We start from the raw sequence: 25,607 nt of genomic DNA, 5'->3' as shown, positions 1-25,607 counted from the left end.
AGCAGTGTCTTAATAGAAAAAAGCCCCTCATATGCAGGTTTGGCAGGTTCATGTGGGACCCGTGTGAGTCATCACCCTGTTAAGCCCAATTTATACTTCTGCGTAAAATCTACGGCATAGCTTGCGTAGGCCCGCATCGCCGTAGGTTGACACACACCTCTTCAGAGTGTGTGTCACATACACACACACACACACACACACACACACACATACACACCCACACATACACACAACATGCTTAGGCACTGAAGCTTGTTTATACCTTGAAGACCAATTGGATTATGTGGAATATGACAGGCATTTGGAGAGTTGCAGAATGATTAGACAGTGATGAAAGAGCCCATATGATGGGAAAACAATGTTCTCATGTTCTCAGGAACCAATAAGACTCATTGGTTATTAATGACATGTTGTAATTCTGGTGAGACAAGGGATATTACATCACTGGTTTGGTGATGATGAAGTGGAGGGTTCCCTAAACAAAAGACCACAGACACTATTGCACTTTTACAGTAATATTACTATATATTAAGCATTGTGCAATTAATCATTCTGCAAAGGTTTGGTGTATTATTGTTTGGTGCAATGAACCCCATCTATTGTTGAATGCATTTTTCAGTCTTTCATATTCAAAGAAAACAATAAAAGAAATTGTTCACAAAAAAAGGTGTAATTGAATGTGCATAGTATTACTGTATTTTTTATAATTGTTTTCCATATACTGTACATTTATAACACTCATAATTATTAATGTACTGTACTACATACTATAGCTATGACTTGGCCCAGTTTGACCACTAGAGAGAGAGGGAACAGTTTTGTGTGAAAAAACAACAGAAAAGTGTCAAAACTTCCCATCAGTACATTACATTGTGACAAAACACCTAATAGATTAAATATGTTTTCATATCGATGTACATTAAAATACATTTAAATAATTAAACGTGTGTAGGTTTGAACCCAATCAATCTATTTTGGGATTTATCTCTTATTGTACTGTCACTCTTTTGAGAAAATTACAAATTACAAAATATAACCGCAAGCGGCAATGGGGCTTGTTTCTACAGATATGCCCCCATAACCATAAATGGGGTGAAATTGACGGACATGGACCTACAGACAGGTTGTAGATTGACAGATAGCGGGTAGACCTACAGACAGGGGGGTAGACCACTCACCTAATATGGCCAATAGGCCAAGTTGAACTCATGATATACTAAGCTATGATATTATGAAATACCCTAGGACCAGGGGCCTGTAAGGTACCAGTCACCTAATTATGGCCTGATATACACAGGCTACTATGCTATGATGATAATATACACTAGCGTAAATATGAAAATGCATTGTGGATTAACCTTCCCCAGTTAATGACCATGTAGTATAGTTTATGTCAAGCATTTCACTACTTATAGTGCTTACACTATATTCTGCAAGCCTAGCATAGTATGCCACCCCCATCTGACTGAATCAGGTAAAGCAGTCATGAGAAGATGATTTTTAAAGTGCTATATTAGCATTAGCCTTAGCTTTTAGCCAATATAGCTTTTAGATATCTTTAAATGGATCTCTTATCCTTTAACATCCTATAGAGAGACGTGCACCATGCATGTTCATATACAATTTCGGACCAATGAGACTTACAGTTGATCTTAAGTTAATTTGTAGAAGTTTGGCCAAATTTTGCACCAAAAATCCATCATGGCGGACCTTATGGGTTCTTGAGGCAAATATGTTCCCCATGAGGAAAGTTTCATAAAAGTTCACCCAAGGGGGTGGAAATGCCAGCATTCTGAATTTAATTATTTACTTTGGTAATTATAGCGCCACCTATGGTCTAATCATGGTCATTCTTTCTGCCATAGTTACTGATGCTCTCTAGTTGTGGCATGCAAATTCATAGCATTTTTGGTCAGGGACTTTTTGAGCTATTTGACCAAAGCCAGGAAAAGAATAAGAAGTATACCACCAATAACAATACTGTTCCTACGTAGTAGTAGGAACACTAATTATATGTACTGTATCATATAATGTGGTAATATACAGTATTTAATATCATATGCTAAGGTATATATAGGTATAATTTCTTCATCTAATGTCATCAAACCTTTCCTTCTTTCAATCCACTTGAAACTATGCCAAAAAAAAGACAGCCTCCCATTAGCAATAGATATCTCACTAAATTTGGAAATCTTGGAAATCCCCCTCCCAATGCAACACATGCATTCTGTCAAGCATCCGATAGTGTAGCCTATAGGAGGGGTGATGTTGGCAACATGCGGGGGCGAGGTTAAGTGACTAAGACTTTATGAAGACCATAAATACAGACTCCACAGCACCAAGGGCAGAAAAGAGAACAACAACAAGAGCTGCCAGTCAAAATAAACAGAGTGGATCCAACATTGCCTAAACTTTGTTGATATCCTCAAATCTTCAAGGGAGAGTTCCTCAACAAGCTGTCCTTTTTTCTATTGTCTCTTCATCAGCAGGCTCATAGCATCTCAGTGCTTTAGGAACCAAAAAATCTCACCATGAGATCTGGAGTTCTGGCTTTCCTAGTACTGGGGACATGCACACTGGGTGGATGGTGCCTTCCCCTGAAGTCTGTCTTTGTCACCTTCCCCGGAGATGTCCTCAAAAACATGACTGATGTGGAACTGGCAGATGTGAGTAACAGATGGTTAATGTGTCCTGTGCTGAAAAGCCGGTATGGGGTGTTGTTGATTGCTTTTGTCAGTAAAGACAACTTGAACTGCTTGTATTCATCTAAAGGGACTAACGTTGAATGTACAGTAATTGCATGAATTTGCCTGCATTTCATTGTCCTCATTATGTTTGTGCTTGTGTCATGTCCTGCTCCAGAGCTACCTGAAGCGCTTTGGCTACATGACCGTGCTGAAGCGCAGTGGCTTCGCGTCCATGTCGACCCCCAAAGCCCTGATGAGGATGCAAAGGCAGATGGGACTGGAGGAGACTGGGAAGCTGGACAAGGCCACCATCACCGCAATGAGACAGCCCCGCTGTGGGGTACCTGACGTCCGCAACTATCAGACCTTCGATGGGGACCTCAAATGGGACCACAACGACGTTACATACAGGTAGTGTGTATACTGTACTGTAGAACATCCCAGTTCTAGTTCTATGTCCTGTGTAACATCACATTGCTTTGCTTCATCATTCTCAAACTCTGACTGATGGAAAATAGTATGCTAATGGTTCACAATGTGATACTATCTCACTGATAGAACATGTTCTTACAGAATGCTGTATGTGGTTGAATATTTGTGACTTTTCAGCCTTAGCTGTGGGCATAAGTTTGACCTTGAAATTGTACTCCTCTCTATAGGACCTTAAACTACTCCCCAGACATGGACGCTGCTCTGATTGACGACGCCTTTGCCCGCGCCTTCAAGGTGTGGAGTGATGTCACCCCTCTGACCTTTACACGACTTTATGACGGAACTGCGGACATCATGATTTCATTTGGGAAAGCAGGTAATTAGGAATTTAATCAGCTTCCTGCCTTATTATCTCTTAAAGCATCTCTAACAGAACACAACAGTCTCAATCCCAGAACAATGACATTTAAATTACGTATTAGTCAAAGAATACATCAAAATAAATATTTTTGAAAGAAACAGGAAATGAATGGCTAATTAATGGTTGTTTTTTCCAGATCATGGAGACCCCTACCCATTTGATGGTAAGGACGGCCTACTGGCCCATGCCTATCCCCCCGGTGAGGGACTGCAGGGAGATGCCCACTTTGACGATGATGAATACTGGACCCTTGGCGCGGGACCAGGTAAGCGGGACGGGGACGGGGGGCCATGTAATCGTCATTCGTTCTCTATTTCATAAAGCTATGTCTCCCCCTAGTGTCCATTATACGAATCATACTGAATCCCCACTAGTGTAATGTGCTAACATCTGTTTTGGTTCCAGTGGTGAAGACTATCTATGGAAACGCAGAAGGTGCTCTGTGTCACTTCCCCTTCATGTTTGAGGGCCAGTCTTACTCCAGCTGCACCACCGACGGACGCACTGACAACCTGCCCTGGTGTGCCACCACAGAAGACTTTGGCCACGATAAGAAATTTGGCTTCTGTCCCAGTGAACGTAAGATTGACAGTAGATTCTTCAAAGAAATGATTGGTCAGCAAGTCTGTAAGTTGGAGTCTCCCTCAGTGACATGCCCCTGAGATAACCCTGGCCACCCCATTCTCTCTCTCTCTCTTTCTCTCTGTCTCTTGCCCACCACCCCCATCACAGTGCTGTACACATTCGGAGGCAACAGCGATGGAGCACCGTGTGTCCTCCCCTTTGAATTTCTGGGGGAGACTTATGACAGCTGCACGTCAGAGGGTCGCAGTGATGGGCACCGCTGGTGCGCCACCACAGACAGCTTTGACAAGGACAGCAAATATGGTTTCTGTCCCAGTCGAGGTGAGAGGGTTGCCATAATTATACTTTGTGATTCACTGCATTGCTGTCAGGGAATTTTGTTTCCTTAACGTCTGTGCCTGTGTCTGTGTCTGGACAGATACAGCTGTGACTGGTGGAAACTCTGAGGGAGAGCCCTGCCACTTCCCCTTCGTCTTCCTCGGACAGAAGTATGACTCCTGCACTACCGAGGGACGGGGAGATGGCAAGCTCTGGTGTGCCACCACCAAAAACTTTGACACTGACACGAAATGGGGCTTCTGCCCAGACAAGGGTGAGTGAGAGAGACAATGTCGTTTGTTATATCCATATGGTATAGTTTAGACAAAGTACAATAAGAATAGACTAAAATACATTGATAAAGGACACTGTTTATTCATTCAGTTCATTTACTCTCTTCTCACAGGATACAGTCTTTTCCTGGTGGCAGCCCATGAGTTTGGACATGCCCTTGGTCTGGATCATTCCACCGTTAGAGAGGCTCTCATGTATCCCATGTACAGCTATGTGGAGAACTTCTCTCTGCAGGAAGACGACGTTGAAGGCATTCAGTATCTCTATGGTATGATATTATCAATACATGACATGATCATACAAAGTAATACATTGTACTGTTTAACTGTGTTGTTCATGGTATTAATTTGTAATGCTTTACCATAGGTCCCAAAACTGGCCCTGATCCCAGTCCCCCTCAGCCCACAAAAACTGCCCCCACACCTGTCCCCAGCGAACAGCCAGACACCTCCGCTACCACAGTGTCCACCTCCACTACTACCACCAGCACATCCACCACTCACCCTGTAGACCCCTCAAAGGACGCATGCCAGGTGACCAAATTTGACACCATCACAGAGATTGACGGAGACCTGCATTTCTTCAAGGATGGGTGAGCAACTCTACAACTTTTCAAGCTTTTCTATGAGAAAACAAAAAATATCTACACACATGGTGGTGAAGTGCTCATGTTGATCTATCTGCTGACCTAACAGACATTACTGGAGGATGTCAACCAAGAACAATGGTGGGCTTAAGGGTCCATTCTCCATGTCTGAGAGGTGGCCAGCTCTGCCAGCAGTCATTGACACTGCCTTTGAGGACCTCCTGACCAAGAAAATCTACTTCTTTTCCGGTACCACAATTCAGATTTAAAAAAATGTATATATTCATGCATACTTAACACATGAGTGAAACGCTTCTTCTACTATAACCTCTATATTGTCTTTGTCTCACAGGCACTCGGTTCTGGGTGTATACTGGGCAGAGTTTACTGGGACCCCGCAGCATAGAGAAGCTTGGCCTGCCCAGTACCATAGAACGGGTAGAGGGAGCATTGCAGAGAGGGAAAGGCAAGGTGCTGCTCTTCAGTGGGGAGAACTACTGGAGGTGAGTCCCAATTGATAACGGAGTATGTGGATACAACCTACAGCAAAACTACCAAAATGTATATGAGAAGGATTGGGGGATCAATGGATTAGATGTTGTATCATTGTCTGTTTTTGTGACAATCAAGTGCGTCTTACCCCTACAGACTGGATGTGAAGGCCCAGAAAATGGACAGAGGATACCCACGTTACACTGACCTGGTCTTTGGGGGTGTCCCTACTGATGCTCATGATGTGTTCCAGTACAAGGGTAAATATGAATCTTGTGTGTTTAAAAAATCTAACTGTACAGTTTACATTTGGATATCAAAAGACCACACATTCATGTTTGTAATCCTTTTGAATGTTTCAACTGTAGGCCACATCTACTTTTGTCGGGATCGCTTCTACTGGCGGATGAATTCCCGGAGACAGGTGGATCGGGTGGGATATGTGAAGTACGACATCCTGAAGTGTACAGACTCTAACTTCCGCTACTAAGTCTTAACTAATCCTGCAACAGGACACTCATCCTTCATGTCATAATGTAACCCCTCAGATCATGGGGGATATCTGATGTGAGAATGACATACAGCACCTTTGGTACTGTTTATGTGTTTTCTAAGATGGTGAATTTTTGACCACCATCGATGGACCAACCCCATATGGTTCAGGTTGGAAAAAACAAGTGCTTTTCATCAGCATATAAATGTCTTCGATAGTCTGTGAATTGGTTGGTTCTTGTGCTCTAGAAGTCTGGAGACACATAATCATAACCCAGAAATAATGTTATTGTCGACATCAACTGATCAGATTCCAAATGTTGGAATGTTTGATGATGTTTTACATCTGCCTGCCCGGTGCAGGCAGTATTTGTGTTGCTTTGGAGCCATGAATTGATGTCTATAGTGATCTGATATTATTTTTGTTTTCAACAATGTTCTAAATGTTTTTTTGTCATCTTATTTTTCCTAAAATGGCTCAAAGAAAGCCATTTATTTGCACTGGATGGCATGTTTGTCCTTCTGTTAAGTTATTTATGTAAATCAATAGGATGTTTTGTATTTAACAGAACTGTAAATTCAATAAATATGGTACTCTCTTCTGATCTGGTGTACATTTTTGGTATTTCTTTATTGAGTGACATAACGACATTCTGGTATTTTAATTCAATTTGCTTACATTATATTACATTATATACATATTATTATATATTATATTATATACATATTATTATATATATTACATTATATACATTATAATACATTATTGCCAAAGCAGAGCTGATTGAAATAATGATGACAGTAGATAGAATAACAACCACACACGCACACGCACACGCACACACACACACGCACACACACACACACACACACACACACACACACACACACACACACACACACACACACACACACACAACAAGGCAGGTTCGCATAATAAGCGCTGTGACAATACCTGATGTTTTCTAACCCCATAACATAACGCCTACCAGCAGCTGGACAAAGAGAAGTTAGCTTGTATCCATTCTGAACACATTCATGTATGAAACATTATGTTGCAGTGGTGACTTTTCCGTAACGTTGTTGCAGACTCTCAACATTCGATATTAATGCGCATAGTTAACGAGTACATTCTGTAATACGTCTTCCTCTGAAAACAATAGTCCTCCAGTTCCCCATAACATCAATGTATCATTCAGAGTTACATAAAATGGTACTGTTTAAGGACCTCATTAAATAATAATGCTGGTCAATCAAATACAAATAATAAAATAGGCGGTTAGATTATGATAAACCGTCCAGTTTTGGGAAAAAACAAAAAACAAACAGATAAACAAGATCCGGTTGGTGGAACAGGAAGCAAAGGAGATGCTGATGGCGCCCGACTAAAATGGAGAAGCAATAATCGCTTTCAAATTCCTATTCTGTTCGGTGTGCCTACCAAGACATAGACGATTCAACTCGGGGTTCACGGTAAGAAAAATTACCAAGGAATCTCATGTCAGATACATAAATTATTTTTATTTTCTTCAGGGAGAGGACTTGGGCGGTCTGTTAGAGCTGGGGCCCTCGAGGTCCCTTCGCATGAGATAGGAGCTTTCAGACTGCCTGAGTGGAAAAAGGGCTGGCGGAAAATGGCGGTGCGCAAGCAGGCAGGAGGGAGGGCAGCTAGGCCCGTTTAAATCAGAAAGAGGGTCGTAGTAGCGACATGCTGGACGTGTCCTTAAGATCTGGGCTACTGTTTACTTTGATCAAACCACAGCGATCTCTTGTCTAGCCTTTTAATTCCACCTGTCAGCCCAGGCGACCTGCATATAGTGTGCAACCTCATCATGTGTCAGCAGATTGACATGACTGGCTAAGCTTGACTAGCCTAGCTAGCTCGCTAACAAGGTCGGCAACCTGACTGAGCTCCTTTACAACCCTTTAAAGTTCTTATTATTATAACTGTGTGATGTTCAAGTCACACCACCGAGCAGTTAGTTTGGTTTGCTACAGCACTGCTCTATTTACCCAATGTGCTGGCTCAACGACATTTCGTGACGTTAGAATTATAAATTTTTTTTTTTTTTTTTTACACATAATCTGATCCATTAGGTGTTTATTAATGCCTGTGTGGTGTAAATGTTGACATTTTTGAGTTAGTAATTAATAAAATACAAAGGTTCCATCTCACAAAACATAATGGAATGTAAAAACGTTGACGCTCAATATCTCTGAACTACCCTAAACGGAGATAGAACCTTATAATTCTAAGCTCACGAGTTGTGAGATTGTGAGATGGTGCTCTAACTGGTGTCCCTCACTGGCTCTATATTGTGGAATGCTTTCCCAAGCTAGGAGTACCTACAATTACTGATATTTTTTGTAAACTGTGTTTGCACTTTACTTCTTCATCTTCAATATGTAGCACATGATCAATATCAATCAAGATTGATTGTCCATTACTACAAAAAGTAGTCACTTCATTTCACATCCTCATTCAAACCATCTTAAGCCATTTCTTAAACCTCTCTGTGCATTGCAACTTTGAGTTAACCTGTTGAAAAACACAATTATCCATTGCTCACAAGTATGGTACAACCAAGGCAAGAAATTGTCTGCTTGAACTACTGCAGATCTGCCTGTATTACAAAGTGCACATAATCCACTTAAAATACGCTATAAGGTGCGCACAAATTTGTATGCAACACTTTTTTCACACAAAGAATAATTCTAGATATTATAGATCTAGATAGTTCTTCTTGTTGTAGTTTATGTTTAGTCTTTTATACTTGATCATTTAAAAATCAAATGATGAGATAGTACATGGAGTTGGTCCATTTGGTGTGTTGAATGAACAGCTGGGAACTGGTGCCCTGTGTCTAATTAATGTAATGATTACTGCCCAGATGGACTCAGAGGAGATTGAGGTGGAGAGCAGCAGTGATGTGGGCCCCTCAGGGATGGAGGAGCCCTCAGAAAGTGGCATGGGGATGGAGTCCTCAGAAGCTATGTCTGCAGACAGTAGTGACGCAGCCGCTCCGCACGCACAGGCTCCAGAATCCGACTGCCATGTGGGACAAAGCTCCGAGGGGGTTGTGGTAAGAACAAAGGCTAATGTGTTAGATGTGCATAGAAAGGGTTCCAATAACAAAAGCAACAGTTTGCTATCTGCATGTTTTTGCAGTGACACATTTCCACTCAGTGCCTCTCATAATGTTGGTCTGTTCCAGGTGTTCATCCCAGAGACCAGCTCGAGCACAGACGTTAGAGCTTCGTCAGTCCACCTCCCAGACTCCTCATCGGTGGCTCAGTCCACCAGCGTGTCAAGCGTCTCCACAGTGACCCAATCCATCTTGGTTTCTGAGTCGGCCCAGGTGATGGTCCATTCCAGCGCAGTGTCTGATGGAGGGATGATGGTGTCTGACTCCACCGCCTCCACCTCCTCAGACCTTGGCTCCGCCATCGACAAGATTATAGAGTCGACCATCGGCCCGGACATCATGAATGGTGAGGAATTAATGGAGTACGGGGAGAATGTGTTTTTTCATTAGTGGAGCACTGACATCATATTCACTGACACTGACACTTCCATGATAACATACAGTTATCAACTACTTTTACCTCCTATTCAGGTACTAGTGTAGATAATATCCAAGATTGAGTCTGCTGTTATCATAGATACTCATTTAAATATTTGAAATGATCTTATTAGAATCTCTTGTCACAGCTCATGCCTATTTATCATTGCATTACAGGTTGCATTGCAGTTACCAGTGCGGAGGATGGGGGTGCAGAGACCACCCAGTATCTAATACTACAGGGACCAGACGATGGTGAGCTTTTCCCACTTACATTTGTTCTTTAACTCATCTGTTGTTGGAAACATCTCCTTTCTAACCCATCCTTGTTTGTTTTTATCTCTGTTTAGGGGCTCCTATGGTGGCACACATGTCATCCTCAGCCCTGGCCAATCGTATAGCTATTGAGGCTCTGGGTGAGGGTCCCACCTCCACCTGTGATCAGGGAGACATGCTGGGCAGCCAGGAGCCTGACCAGCCTGGCCACTCGGGCTACCCAGAGCATCCCGACCAGCCCCAGCACTCCCACTCCTCCCAGTACATGGAGTGCGGTAGCGATGGCCCTGACCAGACTGGAGAGTCCTCCTCCTACATACAGTGCTCTGGAGAGGAGCCGGACCAAACCCGCTCCCAGTCTGACTTCCATGAGTACGGCGTGGTGGATAACTCAGACCAGGACCTGCCAGGATACGTGGAGTGCAGCGGAGCTGACTCAAATGCCTCTGGCCATGAACACTATGTTGTGGAGTGTAGCGACGATGGGTACCTGGAATGTGGAGTGGACGAGGGAGGGCAGCCACAGCACTCCCGGTACATCGACAGCAGTGGTGACCACTTACAGAGCCAGCAGGCCCGGCAGTATGGAGAGTGTGTTACGGCTGGGGACTCTGAGCAGCCAGGGTGCTCCCATTACCAGGCACAAGAGGGAGAGGGGGACCAGGAAGACCCAGATCAGCCACAGCACTCGGAGCAGCAGCAGCCCCAGAACTCCTGCTATATGGAGAACAGCAACGGGCCAGATGGCTCCCTGTATGCAGACGAGGGCTCCTCAGACCACCCCCTGGCTGACACTGCAGGCACAGCCGAGCTCCCGGAGGCCATGGAGTGCAGTGAGAGCCAGCCAGGGCCCTTCATCAGCAGCAGCGGTACCTACTCCTCCCACCCTGAGCCAGAGGTAGTTCCACAGTGGTCCCCCAGCCAGGAGCCCCAGGAATCAGGGTCCCAGGCTTCTGGGGAGGATGGTAGCGGGGTGGGGGAGTCCGGGGTGGGGGAGTCCGGGGTGGCAGCGTCCGGGGTGGCAGCCTTGCTTGAAGAGGGGAGCAGGGACAGACATCCAAACCTGGCAGAGCTGGAGGAGATGATGGAGGTGGTGATTGTGCAGCAGTTCAAATGCAAGATGTGCCCATACAAGAGTGTCTCCAAGGACACCCTCATCAACCACATGAGAGACAGGCACTTCAGACCTTCAGGTAGCAGAAACTGAAACAGAATCATACAAAACCATAGCATTCATTGGTAATTTTTTATTTTACAGTCCTGTAATTACAAGGTACCCAGTAACAATGTAATTACAATGGTATTACCAAATAATTCCATATTGATAATTCTGGCACTCTGGCACAAGAAAAGTAACAACCAATGGTAATAGGTATGGGTGTGCCAAGTCATTATATGGCGCTTTTCCACTACCGTACCGCGTGAGCCCGGTTTGTTATCCTTTTTCCACTGCCAAAAGTACCCGTGCCATTTCTGGTATCCGGGCCAAACAAGAACTAAAATAGTTCTTGTTCGCGATGGGTACCAGAAATGGCACGGGTACTTTTTTGCCAGGCTGCGTGTGACGTGTGACGCTGCACACTGTTGATTGGTCAATGGAAATCGTCATCCCATGTTCATAGATTTCTTCGCTAACCGCCATCTTTAAATACCACATTCGCTCTAGGAAAATGTCACTACTGTTCCTGTAATAGCTTATTAATAAAGATTCGAAAAATTATGCTGACCATCGTATTATCTTAGTTTAATGTCATTTCAATGCATCATAGAACTTTTATTTACAACAAGCATAACACAAAAATCGCTATTATGGCGATGTGCTGTGCCTATGGTGTTCCTCAGTCCAGCGGCAGTCAAATGCCGGTAGATTCGTGTCTTGCTCTCTCAGCACCGCTTCCTGGTTGACGACTCCCATTGACAGCGGGGTGAGAGAAAAGTTTTACCAGGGAATTCGCTCCGCGCTGTGTCAACCGTGATAGGAGTGTAGTATCGACACCATTCAAATGGTTTTGGATTCCCTGTCCTCTCCCCTATCCGGACACGTTTGAATTGTTATCCTAACCCACGGTAAACCACAGTTATTAACCCGCAAAGGGTGCCTCCGGGCACCGTGTTTGTCCGTAAATAACACCGGCTAGGAAGGTGGTAAAAAGACAAGACTATGCTGGCTAACTCCACCATCGGTATACAGTAATTTTGAGCCCTGAACCACCGTGGTGCCACCCCGAGAAGTGAACCGGGAGTAAACTCAATGAACCAGGAGTTCAACATGCGTCAAGTGATTATATTCACTACGAGCAGTGTCGACATCGATCAGGCAGTAGCCATCTCATATGCTCATACAGTTCATAAAGCAGACAAGTGAAGGCAGTGGTTTTAAGGGTTCGAAAAACATGACTTTATTATGTGTACATAGCTTCCTCTCTCTCTCCCTCTCTCTCTTTCTCTTTCTCTCCCCAAAAAATCACGGTTAATAATATACCACATGCCGAGGAAAAAGTATACGATAGCTTCAAGTTTCTCCATGTTGCTATTGTTGTGGCTGTGTTGTGTCTCGTGAAAATATACGTCACCACCATGGCGAACTACCGTAATTCATGAACTATATGCCCAATCTAAAAAACAGTTTCTGAAAGCAGAGAAGTTGCACTTTTTGAACAGTTGAACTTTTTTAGGCTTATTTTTGGTAGTTCACCAACAAAAAAAGCACAGTGCTCAACATGTCAGGAGAAATAAAAATAGAATTGTGTCGGCATTTCCCTGGTTGCGAGATCTAAACTAGTCTACTAGAACTGAAAGCGGCAAGTTACAGGCACTTAACATTACATGTTGTAAGGCTGATCTGTGCACGATAGTGCTGCATTTTGACAATATTCTTATCGCATTTCCCCCTGCTGATCTGTATAGCGGGGGGAATCTTATGACACTGTTATGACACATAACTCCGCCTACTATCTCCTACTCCTCCTACTCGTTCCTGGTCTCTTGTGTATAGTGGAAAAGCGCCAATACCCAGAACTGTTCAAAAGCGTGCCGAAGCGAGCTGACCCGACCCGAGCCGGGTATGACAGTGGAAAAGCGCCAATAGAGAGGACTGTAAAATAGTGCTGTAAGTTAACCCTCATGAGACGAAGCCCCATTTTCTCCAGCACAAACTCTCAGTCACTTCCAATCACTCAATACTAGGATCACTTGTTGTCTTAGGTCGCTGCAGTTCTGTACGTCGTAGCAAAAAAGCCCAAATATAGTTTTGCAACTGTCAAATTGGAATTTGACACCCAAATATAGTTTTGGGTGTCAAATTCCAGGTGACGTAGTCGACTTTGGAGGCTTAACGGGACTGTAAAATAAATAGTAATAGGACTTCAATAGGTAATATGATTTTTTATTAAATCATCTGATAAGTGTAGTCAAGGAGATCAACAGGGAATACTTTAAGCTCAATTGTGTTGTGAATTGTAGGTGGCTCTCCTCCTAAGAAGCGCGGACGAGGGCGTCCACGGAAGAGTGAGACGCTGGCCCGCTGCCAGGCAGAGGTGAAGCCCGAGCCCCCACCAGAGCAGGAAGAGGAGGATGACATTGTTGATGCTGGGGCCATTGATGACCCAGAAGGTCAGTGGAGATCCCTGTATTGATTAGGGTCAGATCACTTCGCAGCGTGGCAGCTATTCACCCCCTCACTGTATCATTCGCGTACCGACTTATTGAGGCACACTTTCTCACTCACTCCTTTATCTACCCCCCCACCCCGGTATCTTTAGAGGACAGTGACTATAACCCTGCTGACGAGGACTGCAGAGGCAGGCAGCCTGCGCCTTTAGGGCCACCCCCCCCGGCCCCCTCCTCCTCCTCCTCCTCCCAGGACCGCCCCCGTCGCAGGGTGGGCCGCCCCAGGAAGTTCACCTACACCGAAGGCAGCTACAGTGGCAAGGGTGGGTGGCACAGTCTCGTCGCACAACACGCTAGCCATGCTCCTCAGCTGTGGATGCATGTTCTCTCGACAGTTACATGTGTATGAAAGTTGTCATTCAATAGGTTTTGTATCGGTGTGTGAGCTCACAGCTGCCGTTCATTTCCTGTTTTGGATGTGTACAGAGGCAGCAGCAGAGGGGGCATCTAAGCCCAAGGGGAGTGTGGATCCTAATGCAGCGGAGGAAGCAAGTTCTTCTGGCCTGGGGAATGGACCCGTCTCCCTGGGGAATGGACCTGTCTCCCTGGGGAATGGAAATGAGGCTGAGGCTGGCATAAGCCAATCCGACTCGGAGAACAAAGACCCATCCTCAAACACAGTAACGGAGGCCACCGAATTTTTCCCCAGGAAACGCGGCCGGCCCTCCAAGCGGTTCCTTCGCAAGAAATACAAGAAGTATATGAATCGCAAGTAAGGATCTGATGATTTCATATGTTTGCATTTTCCCATTCAAGGCCTTCAACATGGCAATTACAGAGTACTTGCAGATTAATTTAAACTTCCCTGTGTCTTCCAGCAGATATTATAAGTCCCTCAGGCCGCTTCTGAGGCCCCATAACTGCTGGATCTGTGGCTCCCGCTTCCTCTCCCAAGAGGACCTCCGTTTCCACGTAGATTCTCACGAAGGCAACGACCCCGAACGCTTCAAGTGCCTGCAGTGCAACTACCGCTGCAAACGCTGGTCCTCTCTCAAGGCAAGTGACAACAGACAGGTCACTGCAGGTCACTTGTATTTAACACACTTTAATATGACTGGTTCTTCAGTTGTTCTGTTATGAATTAGCTCTTGAAGAGCCCTGCATGTAATAGATGGTGATACATAAATACAGTATATGTATTATAGATAGACCCTGGTCTGCTGTGTTACAGGAACACATGTTCAACCATGAAGGCACCAAGCCATTCAAGTGTGAAGAGTGTAACTACAGCAGTGTCTACAGAAAAGATGTGACCCGCCACTCTGCTGTCCACAACAAAGCCAAGTAAGCAGGAACTGTTGGATTTCGGGCATATAGAGCACATTGAGTTATATGGGTTTTTAGATATATTTATAAGTGATTTTGTTTTTTGTCCTCTCCTAGGAGAAGAAAGACAGATTTGGTAAGAATTTCCCCCTTTCTGTTATTTTGATAATATTGGACTGTACTATGGGCAGGAACCAATAAATAGGACTTTACCTTCCAGTTAATGACAGGTTGTAATACTGTATGAAGGTTGACTTGTTATAAACTGTCTGCTTTTCACACTATAGCAGGTGGTTCCCAAGCTGTCCCAGTTCCCGTGCCCAGTGTGCCATAGAGTGTACCCCATGCTGAAGAGGCTGACCCAGCACATGAAGACCCACAGCAATGAGAAACCACACATGTGTGACAAGGTGACATTGCACCACTAGGACTATGAAAAGAGATATGTGTAGTATTACAGTAACAGTCCATCCATGACTGTCAAATCAATCTTCTTTGTAATTTCTTATCTCTGACTTCCTAACTGTGCATGTCCTCTGACTTTACAGTGTGGGAAGTCATTTAAGAAACGCTACACCTTCAAAATGCATCTCCTCACACACATCCAGAGTTGTGGAAACAGCAGGTCAGTACTCAAAATCATCTTCACTTTTGTTGTAAAATGTTAATGTCCCGTTAAACCAGTAGCAATGTTAACTGTGTACGTGTGTGTGCTTGTTAGGTTTAAGTGTGAGTTCTGCGACTACACCTGTGACAACAAGAAGCTCCTGCTCAACCACCAGCTGTCCCACACCAATGATAGGCCCTTCAAATGTGACTACTGTAAATACTCCACCTCCAAGGAGGACTTCCTGGTCTCCCACATGGCCATCAAACACACGGGTCAGTCACTAGTGTAATGTTCCTCTGTTAGTTTAGTTATCTATACAAAGGACTCAACTGTATTCAATGAACATAATACTGTATGGGATTGTAGTATTGTACATAGGGGATAATTATGTTGGTTAGATGTTGCCTCCTTTCCTTTTCCACATGACCCCGCTGAAAGCAGTATCACTAACAATGGGTGCATTGGTAAATACGCCCAGGAAATCTGCTCTGGTTTCAACGTCGTAGAGCGCTCTAAAATCTGTTAATTTACTTAGGGTCAGTTAAAAGTCTTTACAAACTAACTGTAAACATGGTGGACACCAATGATAACATTGCTGTTACTAACTTTAGTGATGTTGACAGTAGATAATTGTTAATTGTCATTTTCATCTTTTAAAATTCATTCAAATGAACGTGTTTAATCATACTCTCGAGTATCAATCAAGCCGCAACCATAATATTTTGCAACAACTTGCTCTGACATTTTTAGATTGGAATGTTCAGACGCTCAGATTTTTCAGTAAAAAACATATTTTCAGTCAGAGTGCCCAGTGTGCTCCCAGAGCGCAGTGCTCAGAATTTTCGAACAGGGATGCTCTGAGTGCTCTAAATTTCTGAATGACCAGAGAGCACCCTGGGTGTGCTCCGGCGGTCTCAGAACGTATTTACGAATGCGCCCTGTGTCTGTGTGTGTGTGTGTGCGTGTGTGTGCGTGTGCGTGTGCCTGTATGCCCTGTGTGTGTGCGCGTGCGTATGCCTGTATGCCTTCCAGGAGAGAAGCCCTTTTCCTGTGAGATGTGCCACTTCATGACGAAGCACAGGAAGAACCTGCGTCTGCATATGCAGTGTCGTCACCCCGAGGCCTTTGAGGAGTGGAGCATGACTCACCCCGAGGAGCCTGTCCGCCGCCGCCGCCGCCCCTTCTTCACCCTGCAGCAGATCGAGGAGCTCAAACAGCAGCACGGCGACACCGAGGGCATGCAGAACACCATCGTAAGTCTGGGACGGCTGTTGGCTACTGTGTGTCGCACAACGTGTAACACACCCCAATGACACAAAAGTTCAGTCTACATAAATGGGCCGTAGCTAATGAAGGAGGCATTGTTTGTAATATGCTATATCCAGTTTTGCAAGGTGAAGGTTCATGCAGACCTGTGACTGTTTTCCCTATTTGTTAGGTTGAAGTGGATCCTGTTACACTGCAAGCCATGCAGAGCATGGAGAACGCCTCTGTCTCCCAAGATGCACTGGGCAACACCACCATCATCTATGAACATGGTCAGTGACTCCCCAAAGGAGAAAAAAAAGATGATGGCCACACTTTTGGTCTTTTTGAAGGTTTTCATATACGTAACTACGGTCATGTTCTCACATGAAAGTCCGAATCGAGACCCGGAGCAAGTGGATGAGTTTGCAACATTGTCGCATAAATTATTTCTCTGATTTGCGTTCTCACAGCCCTTCGTGTAAACGAAGTAACATACGCAATCGAAGCAACAGACGTGGTAGTTGATTGGTCAGAAACATGTAGAATTGCCCGTTGTCCCACTCTTATAGAGATCAACACGCGTGCGCTGTTGTTTTCCTATGGACTGCCTCGAGCAGCGTTCTCACCAAAAGCGAAGCGAAGCAAAGTGATGGATGAGTCGTTTCAAACCGAAGCGAAACCACCCTTTTCAAGCGGAGCATCCGAGGGTTCTTTGCTGCGGGAGCGACTTCGAATGCGCGTTCTCACAGCTCCAAGCGACTCAGAGCAAAGCGAACATTATCCTAAACTCCGTTTCAAGTGAAGCAAATGTTCTAGTGAGAACACCCCCTCATTAACCTTTCTCCATCTCCTACTCAGCTGAGTCCTCAGACCTGTCGGCCCAGAATGCACTGGATCTGCTGTTGAATATGAGTAATGCCCGTGAGCTGGTGGGCAGCTCACTACAGGTACTGTACTACTGCCCAGATGAGTGGTTTACATCCTGGCATCTAGCTTATGTCCCTGAAAGTTAAATGGACAGACATTGTTTTGGTTGTCCATCCAAGGCTTCCTAGAGGAATGCTACCAATAAGCATCAATGTAAAGGTCTACATATGTTTATATTAGGGATGCCCCGATACTGTTTTTTGTATATGTATTTATCATATTTTTCACATTAATTTAGCAGCCAGTTAACTCATATTATGCTTACCATCACCAAGTTCGCTCGCCAACTAAAGCACTTGATTACCGTTGATATAATCATACTATACTAGTCAAAAAAAACTGTATGGGAGAAGTTGATGGTAAGCATAATACGAGTTAACTCATTGCTAGTAACAATAAACAGACGGAACAGCGCAGCGCACACTGTGTTGTCGGCCTGAGTAAGCACAGTTGAAGTGAGTGACTGGAAATGCCACTGGTGCACACTGCATAAACATATCACAAATTTGCACTTGATAAATAAGTAATCTAGCTAAATTAAGCTAGCTAGCTAACTATGATTGGAAATGAAGTAGTAGTAGTTTTAGTTTAACAAGCATGCGAGAGTGGCTCGTTTAGTTTAATGAGCATGCAACAATGAATTGGCTCACGTTGTTTGCGTCATTGATCGGTTGTCGTGATCGGCGACTAGAAAGCATTATCGGATTTCCCCAATCTCATAGATTATCGTCCGATTCCGATTGCTAGCCGATCGATCGGGGCATCCCTGCTTTATATGTAGGGTCTATTGGATAACGTGTGTCGTGTGTGTGTCGTGTGTGTGTCGTGTGTGTGTGTGTGTGTGTTGCTCAGATGGCTGTGTTGAAATCGGATGCTAAGGCTCTGGGGGCAGGCTCCTGGACGGGGGTGACCTCTGAGCCGGGGCAGCCCCAGAAGGTGGTGACATTCCACGTATCAGAGAACGGGGAGACCCTGGTGCAGGAGGCCTATGAGGCCGGGACTACAGAGACGGGAGAGAACACACTGATAGCCATCGGGGCGTATGAAGGAGCGGCAGACTTCAGTGTGGTGGAGCAGGCAGCAGAGGAGATCCATAGCACGGGTCCTGAATACAGGTACTACACCCTCTGCTGACCAGGGTACATTTTCTGAAAATTAGTATTCACTGACAGTTGCTGAGACATTATTCCATCGACCAGTAAGTACTAATTCCACCTCACAATGGCTATTGTGTGTTGTGTGAACAGCAGTGACGAGGGGAGCCCCTCTGCCTCCCAATCTGCATCAGAGACACTCCAAGAACATAACAGCAACAAATACTACCTGACATCTGGCCTAGGGGATGGGGTATTACAGCAGGTGGAGGTAAGGGAGAGGCTAAAGCCCACCACATGATATGGTCAATACATGGTCCAAAAATACATTGAACTGAGATGGCTAAATAGGAGGTAATTGTAGGGAGTCACAAAGCTCTGTGTGTGTGTGTGTGTGTGTGTGTGTGTGTGTGTGTGTGTGTGTGTGTGTCTCAGCTGAGTAGTGAGGCCCCCAGATCCCCCTCCCCCACCCCAGGCTCTCCCCAGCAGCAGCTCAACCCCAAGAGGTTCTCCTGCCGCATCTGCATGGAGTCCTTCCACGGCCGCTCTGACATGGAGAACCACAAGAGGGCACACCTGGACCCCAGCACCTTCAAGTGTCCCGACTGTGACTTCACCGCCACCTCCTGGCTTGAGGTCAAGGTGGGTCTCTTATTATTTCATATTTTATTTCATCTCATTTACACTGAACAAAAATATAAATGCACACTTTTGTTTTTGCTCCAATTTGTTGAAATCAAAGCCCTAAGACTTTTTCTATGTACACAAAAGGCCTATTTCCCTCAACTTGTGGAAGAAGTGCTCACTAACACAGATTTAAACAAATTCGTGAACACAATTTGAGAGAAATAGGCCTTTTGTGTAGAAAAAGCCGTAGGTCTTTGATTCCAATCATGACGTTTATATTTTTGTTCAGTGTAAATATGGAGGAGATGTTGCAGTAAAATGATAATTTTCCCCTTTTATCATTTAATGTTTCACAACTTCCTTGAAAACACATCATGTGGTTATTATTCCATTCCTTTCCAGAATCACATGGGCCTGCATGCCTACCTACGGCCTCACAAGTGCCCCAGTTGCAGCTTCGCCTCCAAGAACAAGAAAGACCTGCGCCGTCATATGATGACCCACACCAATGAGAAGCCCTTTGCATGTGAGCTCTGTGGACAAAGGTATGAGGAAAAGGCTTTTCTTGGTCACACACCATGCTAACCTTTGCAATGTTTACAAAGAGAGTACAGTGCACTAGAGCTGTTCTCCCTATCTCCGCCTATCAGGTTTAACCGTAATGGACATCTCAAGTTCCACATGGAGCGTTTGCACAGCCAGGACCCGCCCTCACGCAAGACCCGCTCTGGAGGTGCACAGCAGACTTTCAACAGTGACGAAGAGGCCCTCGCCACATTACAGTGTAAGGAACTGCTACACACAATTATTCTCTCTTTCTCTCATATACACCCACACACACCTTTTTACAGGGTGAATACTAACATCCATTCGATTTGGAGGACAATACCATACAGACATTGTTTGAAATACTAACTGTGTGTCTGTGTGTCTGTGTGTCTGTCTGTCTGTAGCAGCCCTACAGGCAGGTCAGACCATGATCAGTCCAGAGCGGCTCCAGCAGACCCTGGGCCAGGAGCACATCATAGTAGCCCAGGAGCAGGCCCTCTCAGACCAGGTAACCACCATCACCTCACACAGCATCTGACAATCTCACCTCCAGCCAGTCATTCTCCAAGTCTTGGTAATAAAATAAAATACAATATGTGTCTCTGTAATGTAAAGTATCTCTCTTCAGTGATGTAATCATTGATGTTTGTTGTTTTTGTCAGGAGGAGGCTACATACATCCAGCAGATCACCACAGTAGATGGGCAAACGGTACAGCACTTAATGACAGGGGACAACCAGGTGACTGAGGTAGTCCTATGTGGACAGATTAAGCCACTTTACTGTGTAGTGGGGACCTCGACTAAGCCGCCCTATCCTAACTCTGTCCAACTCCCTCTCACAGGTACAGTACATCATCTCTCAGGATGGAGTCCAGCACTTAATACCTCAGGAGTATGTGGTGTTGGCAGATGGCAACCACATTCAGGTGAGCACAGTGGCGTGCATGCGTGCAGAATTTACATTTTCATATGGACTCGACTAGGGATGGGAATTGATAAGATGTTATTGATACCGATTCCATTATCGATTCTTCTTATCGGTTCGATTCTTTATCAATTCCTGATACATTTTCTGTGTGGAAAAAAAGTAGGCCTACACAGTTTTTCAGTGTCAACGCTAGGGGTGGGAATCGCAAGGTAACTCACGATACGATAACCGTACGATATAGTGTCTCTAACATACACACACACTGACTGCAACTTGTCAATGTGTGTCTGCCATCATTCATACAAAAATTAATACATTAAAATGTTTAAAGGAAGGACTACATACAACGCTCGAATAGCCGTTTCAGTGAAATATTTTCAACACAGTATTTCATATCTTGGTTCCAGTGTTGGCAGCATTCGGCGGAAACCTTGTTTTCGGCTACACTGTACGGGCGAAGGTCCTTGCAGATAAACCTGTGATAGACTTGGTAATAGTCGTAGCCCTCAGGGAGTTAAAAGGAAGCCTAGCTTTGAAATAGAATTGTCCCAGACTTAAGATTTGTAGGCTAGAGGTGCATTTCGTATTTGCGTATGTGCGCAGCTTGTTCCCCCCCCCCCCCCCCCCCCAAATACATTTGTAAATACCCTGGTGAAATCTGCTCTCGTTTCAACATCGTAGAGCACTCGGTCAGTTAAAAGTCTTTACAAATTAACTGTAAACATGCCGGACACCAACAATAACATTACCATTAATTTTGCTGGTGGTCAACAATTGTACGTTATTGTGTTAACATTAACGTCAGCTAGCTTTCTGTTGATAACTTTAGTGATGTTGACAGTAGATACTCATTATCTATCATTGCCATTTTCATCTTTACGTTAATTCATTCCATGTATAAACATGATTATTACCCGTTTTGTTACACATAGATTAATGTTACAGTGATTGGTTTAAAGACAAAACGGGCTGAATGCAAGAAAATTCAGACCTGATTCCTTGGAGATTACGCTTTTTCCTGTGTGAAGTACTGAAAGTTGGAACAGTGCCACAAAACCAACCAATGGCCAGAAATATATTACATCCGTACTAATAAGGGCTGCCATTTGATTTGATATCTATGGTTCTCTATGTCCCTTCATGTTTAAGTCAGATTAGATGTGTGTATGATGGGATGTCTGTGTGACCTGACTTCTAGATGCAAGATGGACAGATTATCCAGTATGAGCACGATGGGGCCTTCCTTCAGGAGCAACAGGTGAGGGAAGGCACACAACAACACTCATGATGTGAATGTGTACTAGTATGTTTGATAACGTAATGATAATACATTATGAAAATCTGTACGTCACAAACAGAATGTAATTATAACTGGAGACATTTGTTATTTTTGGAGACAGACCTCACTGTTATGATTGCTATCAAAGGTAAATCTATATGTTCTGATTTGAGCCAAGGTTTAGTAAGCTTTAACGTAACGTAACACCTCACTGTTATGATTGCTATCAAAGGTAAATCTATATGTTCTGATTTGAGCCAAGGTTTAGTAAGCTTTAACGTAAATTGAGTAATTTACTGGAATTTGCCATTTACCATGCTGACTCTCTTGTACTAGCAATCATAACACCTGTCTCCAAAAGTGTCTCCAGTTTTGTTTACATTCTGCAGTTATCCTAGCGTTTTGTAAGGATGTCGACTGTTTTCCTCTATGTCCTCTTTTCCATCTCTGTAGATTGCTCTGAGCCATGATGGGCAGATTCAGTACTTGCCCATCAGTTCAGAGCAGCAGATAGTCAGTCCTGAGGATCTGGAGGCTGCAGCCCATTCTACAGTAACAGGTTTGCTCTCTCACTACTGCATTCATTCATTATAGAACTGACTGACTGTCTGTCATAAATGGTCAATTGAGAAAGGCATGCTGACCTGTCAGTTGATTGATACTGTGCCCCTCCCCCAACTTCTCCCCCTCGCTCTCTGCAGCTGTGGCAGACGCAGCTATGGCACAGTCCCAGACAGTCTACACGGAGGCCACAGCCGAGCAGCTGGAGCAGCTGCAGCAGCAAGGAATCCAGTATGATGTCATCACCTTCACTGATGAATAAAGATAGGGCCGGAACTCTCTGCCATTGGCGGCCTGGTGAAGCGGGGAAAGTAGAGCCATCAATGATCTGAGAACTCAATGCTGCACTCGTTCCGCTTTGTTTTAGTTACCTGGGTGGGAACTATGGAGGTTGTTGGTGGTGGATCCCGTCATCCATCTTGTGGATAATTTCATTGTTAAATATACCGTGGAGTGTTTTTGTAAATTCTAAATATTGCACCCGTGGCTTCTAAGTTCATGGTAGGGGCTGTACAGTTTAGTTACATAAGGTTGGTCTACTCTGTAATTATTTAAAGTCATCTGCGTGTGCCTCAACTGCTTTGACTTGCAAGACAATGTTATAAAAAGAATAGAGTAAGCATTGCTTTCAAATAGCAAACAATGGCATGTTTTAGATCGAGTAAGCATTGCTTTCAAATGGACATTTTAGTTCGGATAGGGAGGAATTGCAGTGGTGCAATGATAAAAATTAATATTTTATTTTTTGCCTATAAACTGTAAAAATGTATATCTATTGAGAATGACTGTCAGACTACAATATACTACAGCATTGTTGTATCAGCATTGCTGAAGAGTGATTGGTCTTAATAGGTGGGACATTTGGTAATTTGTACATATTGTGGCATAAGTATTTTGTTCCATGATTGAGGATTTGCTCCACATTAAAAAACACTCAATAGCTGTTACCAAATAAATCAATACTACTTTGTGTAAGTTATCTTCCTTCCCTTTTTGTGATGCTGTGCCCTTTGTCACAAATGTTCAGCTCAACCCTAACCCGTCATATATTCAGTCTCATGACAAAATTCCATAAACCGCCCAGTTCAGGTATCCCTGTATGCTTTAAACCATCCCTAATCTTGCCAGTAAACTTCACTGCACTGCTGCTGCACCTGACTTATCAGCTTGTTAGGCAGTCTACGGAACATTATCTCTCATCACTACCTAAATACCATATCCTGCTACAACTGGTAGTAACATAATGTACCTCTACTGTGTACTATAAAGACAATGACTTTGACAACCTGCCATCCTTAGCATGTACAGTATAGAGGACAACAACTCACACACTAGCTAATAATGTGGGTGCTTCAAACGAATGATTGAGAGTTGGAGGCATTGAAAATGTGAAAAGCTATGGCACAGTGGATGTATATGAATCATGAGGGTGGTCAGCTAAACAGCTGACTTGTTGTTCCCTTTTCACTGCTGCATAGGAGGAAACAGTCAGATGCAGAGAGACAAAGTTTGATCACAAGTTAACCAGCCTGAGAATGTGACTGAAGATGAAGATTGTTTTTTTCTTGCTTCTCTTGTTAGGTATGGTGAAAGGGTTTTGTGCCAAATCGTACATCATTTTTATAGGTGTGAAATGTTGATGCTGTTTGTTTTGTTTTCTAGATGTCCATCAGACAAACGGAGAGTGGACTGAAGTGTTTAGTTCTGTTGAGACAGTTTTTTCCCTCCATTCTATAATAGAATTAGATTTTATTTTATTACATCCAAGTACACAAGTAAAAAACTTTGCCGTAGGTTCTTCAACATTGGAATTGCAGCAAGATACAAAATCACAATAATAGAGTAAAGTAAAATAAGTAATGTAAGTAATAATAAAGTAAAAAAGTGATAGTCGTACTACAGCAGAACCAGTCGTACTACAGTGGAATCAATAGTCAATAGTCAAAAATGCTGTGCAAAGTACAATAAGATGAAGTGCAATATGATACAGTGCAAGTAGTCTAGTAATCATATAATATATATTCTTTGTGTAGTGTGTGTGGGGTTGGTTTGGGGGGGACAGTCTTTTGTTTTCTTCCAGTGTGGTTTTCTCCAGGAACCTGATTGCTTGAGGGAAATAGCTGTTTGACATCCTCTGGGTTTTAGCCCTGAGGCTTTGGTACCGTTTCCCCGATGGCAGTAGCTCAAACAGTTTCTGATTGGGGTGGCTGGGGTCCCTAATAATCCTGAGGGCCTTCTGGCACACCGGTCACTGTAGGTGTCCTGGATGGAGGGAAGCTCAAATCTGCTGATCCTTTCAGCTGTCCGCACTACCCTTTGCAGTGTTTGGGGTTTTGGGCAGTGCAGTTCCCATACCAGGCAGTGATACAACCTGTCAGGATGCTCTCTGTTGTGCCTCTGAAGAAGGCCCCTAGGATCTTAGGCCTTAAGCCAAACTTTTTCAGCCGCCTGAGATGTAACGTTGTGTTTTTTTCACCACCTGGTTGGTGTGTTCATCCCAGGTGAGGTCGTTGGTGATGTGAACCCCCAGGAACATGATGCTGTTTATTCTCTCCACAGCAGACCCGTTGATGGTGATGGGGTCTTCCTGAAGTCCACCACCAGCTCTGTGGTCTTATCGGCGTTGAGAGCGAGGTTATTGACCTGGCTGTACTGAACCAGGCGGTCGACCTCACTTCTGTAGACCATCTTACGCCGTCGGT

The 25,607-nt window shown here is 44.2% G+C and overlaps 2 protein-coding genes across 2 annotated transcripts; both read left to right on the top strand.

Moving 5' to 3' along the window:
* Nucleotides 1–2,531: 2,531 nt before the first annotated feature.
* Nucleotides 2,532–6,305, top strand: mmp9 (matrix metallopeptidase 9; the record flags this gene model as incomplete). Its single annotated transcript, XM_080535386.1, has 13 exons — nucleotides 2,532–2,666; nucleotides 2,863–3,098; nucleotides 3,347–3,495; nucleotides 3,677–3,805; nucleotides 3,946–4,119; nucleotides 4,273–4,446; nucleotides 4,544–4,717; nucleotides 4,850–5,005; nucleotides 5,104–5,329; nucleotides 5,433–5,572; nucleotides 5,676–5,826; nucleotides 5,972–6,075; nucleotides 6,184–6,305. 13 exons carry the CDS (start codon nucleotides 2,532–2,534, stop codon nucleotides 6,303–6,305), a joined length of 2,070 nt encoding a protein of 689 aa, XP_080391512.1.
* A 1,383-nt stretch (nucleotides 6,306–7,688) lies between these two features.
* LOC308159935 (zinc finger protein 335-like) lies at nucleotides 7,689–23,819 on the top strand. The gene is made up of 28 exons (XM_080533764.1): nucleotides 7,689–7,780; nucleotides 9,199–9,390; nucleotides 9,523–9,799; nucleotides 10,048–10,125; nucleotides 10,221–11,339; nucleotides 13,609–13,758; nucleotides 13,908–14,078; nucleotides 14,242–14,527; nucleotides 14,634–14,811; nucleotides 14,987–15,099; nucleotides 15,199–15,217; nucleotides 15,369–15,491; nucleotides 15,630–15,706; nucleotides 15,803–15,963; nucleotides 16,724–16,944; nucleotides 17,130–17,229; nucleotides 17,798–17,886; nucleotides 18,719–18,981; nucleotides 19,114–19,231; nucleotides 19,396–19,602; nucleotides 19,990–20,132; nucleotides 20,238–20,371; nucleotides 20,541–20,644; nucleotides 20,799–20,885; nucleotides 20,980–21,063; nucleotides 22,264–22,323; nucleotides 22,798–22,903; nucleotides 23,046–23,819. Exons 2-28 carry the CDS (start codon nucleotides 9,199–9,201, stop codon nucleotides 23,165–23,167), a joined length of 4,782 nt encoding a protein of 1,593 aa, XP_080389890.1. The 5' UTR covers nucleotides 7,689–7,780; the 3' UTR covers nucleotides 23,168–23,819.
* Nucleotides 23,820–25,607: the final 1,788 nt, after the last annotated feature.

Source organism: Nansenia antarctica, assembly GCF_963989245.1.
Source record: "Nansenia antarctica genome assembly, chromosome: 6".
Classification (NCBI taxonomy): Eukaryota; Metazoa; Chordata; class Actinopteri; order Argentiniformes; family Microstomatidae; genus Nansenia; species Nansenia antarctica.
This window is presented reverse-complemented; position numbering and strand designations above follow the sequence as displayed.